Here is a 6,827-nt window from a genome sequence, read left to right on the forward strand (position 1 = left end):
ATCGACCATACATCCATTTCGTACAGTAGGTACCGATCGCTGTTTGGAGTCTTTTTGTATTAAAGCTCTTTACAATACCCGTCATTGCTTATAAGATAAGAATACATTCACACCTGAGTCAAGTGCCTGACACACGGACTTAACGTCTGGATCACAATTTTCAACAATCACTGTCACTCATCCGGCCATTGACAAGGCTTGATTTTGTGACAAGAGACACCGTACCACTGAGCGACCGAACAAATAATCACCATCTGCGCCATCGTCATCATCATCATCATCATCATTATCATCATCCTCATCACAGCCGTAACAGCCAGCAAAACCACAATCATCATCTTCGGGTCCGGTCTATCCGTGTGGGGGGTGGGGGTGGAACCTGCTAAAGTATTTCATTTTTTAAACAGAAACACGATAATCATCATCATCATCATCATCGTCATCCATTGTCGTCGGCATCGTTATCATCGTGTCCGGGCAATCCGTGTGTGTCTGGGTGTGGAACCTGCTAAATATTATTATTATCTACCTACCTAATAAAAACACACCATTCTTGTTCATTTATTTTTCAAATAATGAAATGAAAGGCACGACCTTTCCCGCACACACAAGAGGCGATGACGACCAGTGACAAATTATGGGAGGTGGGGGCGGCCGACAACTTTTGGCGCGACATAAATATGAAATGTTAAGGTGACAGCGGGATGATGGTGGTGGGAGGGGGGGGGGGGTCTCAACCCTTCACCATCAACAACTGTTTGATGGCGTGTGTGTGTGTGTGTGTGTGTGTGTGTGTGTGTATGTGTGTGTGATGCGACGAACGATCATAATCAAGGCTGCCAGACAGCCAGATTTCTTCTTGCCCAAGTAGTCAAATAGACCCCAAATAGCCCAACACCACAAGCATTCTGACTCCCTTGAAAAACTCATTTGTTTTGATTAACAAAACAATCGACTACAGTTGGATAAACTTATCTTTTCATTTTTTTAAATAAAAGATTTTTTTTAAAATGAATAATAATAGAAAAGCGTTTCTTAGTAACCAATTTTGAACTTGGCCATCTGGCAGCCCCCATCATAACCAGCTGCAGTCAAGCCAGCCACAGACATAAGAGAGGGAGGGGTATGTGAAGTTTCTTGTGGCAAACGAGTTGCTCGTGTTTTTTTTTTTCAAACGAATCACTGCTCGATGACGTCACTGACTCGAAACCCGCCCGAAACCGACTCGATTTTAGAGGACTCGATCGAAAATCCGCTCGATTTGATCGTTTCAAACTCGACCCAGCACTAGAGTCTAGTGTTGGGTTATTTGATCGCTTTTACTCGATCGACGACCGAGCGCCAAGCCACGAGTCAGTGCTCGATCTCAATGCCGGAAGAGCGAGTTAGTAAAACGATCACTATATCGTAAAACGATCAAGCGGGTTGTGAGCTTGAGACGATCTTGACACGTGAGACGAGCTTGAGACGATCAGGATTCGAGCGAGCGGAGGGGTAACGAGTGTTTCGAATCATTTCAAATTCAAACGATCACAGTTTGCCATCCGATACCAATCGCCAATGTTTGCACACGGTAGTCTGTGGTTCTTCCACAGCCCTCACTCCTTGTCAGATGTTAGTGTGTCTGGGTGGCAGTGGCAGGGAAATTCGTATAGGTGTATCACGCGTGTGTGACAAGACTTCATTAAACCTACTAAAGTTTGACTATCACACACACACACACATACACACACACACACACACACACACACACTAAGGCTATTTCTATGACACACACGCATCCCTCTATCAATGAACACTCCTACAGTAGTGCGGCTATGTGGTCTAGTCATGACGTAACTATAGGTAGTACTCTAGTCGACCATGGCTCTCGTGCATTATAATGGTCTAGTGGTATGACACCCGCTTTGGGATCGGAAAGTCCTGGGTTCGAGCCTCGCGCTCGGTGCATAGTTGAGTCTTTGGACAAGGCTCTTTACTCACATTCTCTCACCGTACTCAGGTGTAAAATGAGTACCTGGCCGTTAACAGCGTTGTCTTTGTCTGAAAAATTGTAATATCGCCTAACAGGCGGCATGTCCCGTCCTACATATTAAATGTTGCTGTTGACCGGGGACCCCTTTACAAAGCGCTTTGATCACATTTAGTGGATATTGTAAAGCTCAATTTTTTAAAGTAAAACATTAGCTTTGAATATGGAATGTTTCAATTTTAGATGCCTGTGTATTCTTTGTTAGTTCCCATCATCATCATCATCATCATCTTCATCATCATCATCATCATCATCATCATCATCATCATCATCATCATCATCATCATCATCATCATCAGGGGCAGCGGTACGGTCTTTGGTTGGCACCCGAAAGGTACCGAGTTCGATCACCCGCCGCTGAGTGGTCTTGAGCAAGTCACCTTGCCCTAACTAAATTTGCGGCGCTGCACTGCGGCTATCGCTTGGGTTATTCCAGTCTTCCCTTAGAATAGACCCGAAAGACGAATCTCCCCTATGGGATGAATAAAGGGAATTATGTTTAATTTATTTATCATCACCATCATATCAGCGGGATCATCATCATCACCACCACCACCACCACCCTAATAATAATGGATAAAATAAATATCAACACATTTCAATGTAATAATCAATCTAAAATCAATCAGTGCTCCTAAAAGACCCTTTGATTTCTTTGTCTAATTCGTTCCATACTTTTGGAGTCCCGACAAAGAAAGATTTTCAGCTAACTATAGTTTATATATGGGAATATTAATCAGTCGTTTATATTGGAATCGGAGTTGTCTAGCAGGTGTATTAGTTCAAAGCGCATTTCCAAGGATTTACCATGCTCAATGAACTTCACAATATTTTATTTAATTTATTCCTCCGGCACGCCATATCGACCATACATCCATTTCGTACAGTAGGTACCGATCGCTGTTTGGAGTCTTTTTGTATTAAAGCTCTTTACAATACCCGTCATTGCTTATAAGATAATACATTCACACCTGAGTCAAGTGCCTGACACACGGACTTAACGTCTGGATCACAATTTTCAACAATCACTGTCACTCATCCGGCCATTGACAAGGCTTGATTTTGTGACAAGAGACACCGTACCACTGAGCGACCGAACAAATAATCACCATCTGCGCCATCGTCATCATCATCATCATCATCATTATCATCATCCTCATCACAGCCGTAACAGCCAGCAAAACCACAATCATCATCTTCGGGTCCGGTCTATCCGTGTGGGGGGTGGGGTGGAACCTGCTAAAGTATTTCATTTTTTAAACAGAAACACGATAATCATCATCATCATCATCATCATCGTCATCCATTGTCGTCGGCATCGTTATCATCGTGTCCGGGCAATCCGTGTGTGTCTGGGTGTGGGACCTGCTAAATATTATTATTATCTACCTACCTAAAAAAACACACCATTCTTGTTCATTTATTTTTCAAATAATGAAATGAAAGGCACGACCTTTCCCGCACACACAAGAGGCGATGACGACCAGTGACAAATTATGGGAGGTGGGGCGGCCGACAACTTTTGGCGCGACATAAATATGAAATGTTAAGGTGACAGCGGGATGATGGTGGTGGGAGGGGGGGGGGGGGTCTCAACCCTTCACCATCAACAACTGTTTGATGGTGTGTGTGTGTGTGTGTGTGTGTGTGTGTGTATGTGTGTGTGATGCGACGAACGATCATAATCAAGGCTGCCAGACAGCCAGATTTCTTCTTGCCCAAGTAGTCAAATAGACCCCAAATAGCCCAACACCACAAGCATTCTGACTCCCTTGAAAAACTCATTTGTTTTGATTAACAAAACAATCGACTACAGTTGGATAAACTTATCTTTTCATTTTTTTTTAATAAAAGATTTTTTTTAAAAATGAATAATAATAGAAAAGCGTTTCTTAGTAACCAATTTTGAACTTGGCCATCTGGCAGCCCCCATCATAACCAGCTGCAGTCAAGCCAGCCACAGACATAAGAGAGGGAGGGGTATGTGAAGTTTCCTGTGGCAAACGAGTTGCTCGTGTTTTTTTTTTTTTCAAACGAATCACTGCTCGATGACGTCACTGACTCGAAACCCGCCCGAAACCGACTCGATTTTAGAGGACTCGATCGAAAACCCGCTCGATTTGATCGTTTCAAACTCGACCCAGCACTACTGGAGTCTGCTCAATTCAAAATGTCAAGGACGAAAAAACAGGAACAGGAACAAGAATTCTTTGTCAGACGTGAACCGGAATTGCCAATTTGGCCTCTTAGACAGGGTTGCTAGTTTGGCCTCCTGGTAGCCAAATTTGAGAAATTTGGCTCTTTCCCCAAGCCATTTGGCCTCCCAAAATTTGGTTTGGCTACTTGGCCTCCTGTGACCAACTTTTTGGCTTCCTCTTACTTTCCCTATTATATCGTTTTACTTTGGTACCGGTAAAACTTTTTATTTGGCTTCCGGAAAGCCTCACTGGCAATCTAAATATATAAATCAACACGTGCTATCACCACAGATTTGCATTTGCTAATGCTTCTCTATATAGAATCTCTGTTATCACGCAATCTATGGGTTCAGCACTCCTTTGAAATCATCCCTTCATATCTTGGCTTTTGGCTCAAGGAGATACCAAATTGGTTTTCACAAAGTTCCCTCCGAATGGAATCCTTTACAAAAATCTTTGACACCATTAACATCGACAATGAAAGAGAAAGCGGCAAATCGCATCCAACGCTGTTCGCCAAAACTTCGCAGACACGATGGCTGGTCGGGGGGAAGGTGTTATATAACACCCTCGTGAACTGGGATGAACTTGTAGGTTATTTCACCATTGATGAAATTGAGGCTAAGAGTGACTGTCGGTTCAAAGCCAGGCTTATAAAAGAAATGCTAAAGGACAAGATCAATCGATTATTGTTTGAATTTGTTACACCTGTGGTACACGAGTTCGAACGAGTAAATGCCATGTTTCAGACAAGTTCTGCGGACCCCCATATCCTCATGACGGAGATAGACATGTTTTATAAAAGCTTGAAAAGACGCCTGTACAATGAAGATGGCAGTAAAAAATAAATAATAAGTAATAATTTTTTTTTTAAATAACGAAGTGAAGTCTTACCCTAACGCCTGTAACGGTTGTGTCGGAGGTATATTGGAAATCACAGACGACGAAGGCCAGAAGGTAAGTGGACATCTTGGGGGTTTTATCATAGACATCGGCCACGTACTCAATGCCGTCTTCTGTCCTGATAGAAGATTTTAAAAGACATAGAATGATTAAATCAATAACCCAACTGAGGAAGATATCTCAGAACATGATGCGCTGGAAGGGCATAATACTCTTCAACAGTCGTAACGTCACTTCCTTCCTAATGACGCACGGTACCTTAGTAACACTGGCTCTAAACTATCGGAACAATGGCGGACGCCTGTATGAAATATTTCTCCGGCGAGCATAAAGGGTATCCAGAGAAAAAAACAACACATACATTTGATCATGTTTTGACTTTTACACATTCTGATCACAAGACATATGAAAAGTTCTAGCCAGTATGAAAAATAAAAAGTAATCATTTTCTTTGTTTAGAACCAAGATGGCCGCCGTTGCCGGGCGGCGTGACATCAGACTACTGAATCGTATTGCAGCCCTCCTTTTCTATGCAAACCGAATGACCACGTGGGACCGTTGCCTTCAATAACATAGCCTGTCAGTCGGGCTCACTATGACTTACATTATTTGGACGTCATTTTAGGTTTGTGCAGCTTATAGTGAGTTGTCGTTGGAAGTAGGACTCATGGAAACAAATGATCCGATTGGTTGAACTTTTGAATACAACTCACGATTTGTTTTCTTTTCGTGGTATGGCCTTGTATTTTGACTTATTTTTTTGGTCAGTGTCGGGCTATAATCTGTTTACGAAGGCTACAATCAGACTGAGCATACTGTCAATGTCACATATCCCAAAAAGAAGAATTATGGTACCTACCTGATTGTCTATAGATAGTATGCAGATGACGTCATTCAGGCCTTTGTTATTGTTTTTGCCATCCGCGTTTGTGAGTTATTCTCACTAAACTGTATTAACCAGACTATAAAAGTTCATGGTTACACAGAGTTTGTGTGTTGGTCAGTTATACTTCCGGATGGCAATGTTGTGAACTCCTTGGCCAAGCGCATTCTATCTATAATGTATCTAAGATTTCAATATTACTCGGAAGCTTGATGATACCAGTAGGTAAGTTATTCCCTCAGCGGAACGTATTTGGGAAAAAATTAAGTAAAGATGATTGTCAAAATTAGAGGAAGGAATATATTCGAAACCTAGACTGTCTAGCTCGTATTTTACTTGACTTCATTTGCTATTGGTGTCCACCAATATCTCTATAAGGCCATTCAATCCTTGGTAAAGTGTTGTGATTTCAGCTCTAGCCCGCACTTCATGATGAGCTCACCATCCTAATACGTTTCAACAGTCGTAACGTCACTTCCCTCGTAATGATGCATGGTAACTTAGTAACTGGCTCTAAACTATCGAAACAATGGCGGACGCCCTTATGAAATATTTCTCCGTCGAGCATAAAAGTGTATCAAGAGGAGAAAAACATTATAAATATGATCTTGTTTTGACTTTTATACATTCTGATCACATGACCTATGAAAAGTTCTAGCCAGCATGATGATAAATGAAAAGCGCCGATTTTTTTTGTTTAGAACCACGATGGAGCCGTTGCTGGGCGACGTGACATCAGACTATTGAATCCAATTGTTCCATGCGTGTCCTCAGGGACCAAGAGGATCCAATAGCTGGTTTATAATAAAAA

General features: G+C 42.1%; 1 protein-coding gene across 4 annotated transcripts in view; it reads right to left on the bottom strand.

Moving 5' to 3' along the window:
* The window catches only part of LOC144955868 (aminopeptidase N-like), a 169,168-nt gene that overhangs the window by 36,356 nt on the left and 125,985 nt on the right, over window positions 1–6,827 (bottom strand). For all 4 annotated transcript variants that reach the window (XM_078886095.1, XM_078886098.1, XM_078886094.1 and 1 more), the window contains one exon: window positions 5,125–5,251. In XM_078886095.1, coding sequence (XP_078742221.1) covers window positions 5,125–5,251 — 127 coding nt within the window. The remainder of the gene's footprint in view (window positions 1–5,124; window positions 5,252–6,827) is intronic.

Source organism: Berghia stephanieae, chromosome 10 (assembly GCF_034508935.2).
Source record: "Berghia stephanieae isolate SIO BIC M18660-M18661 chromosome 10, UCSD_Bste_1.3, whole genome shotgun sequence".
Taxonomy (NCBI): Eukaryota; Metazoa; Mollusca; class Gastropoda; order Nudibranchia; family Aeolidiidae; genus Berghia; species Berghia stephanieae.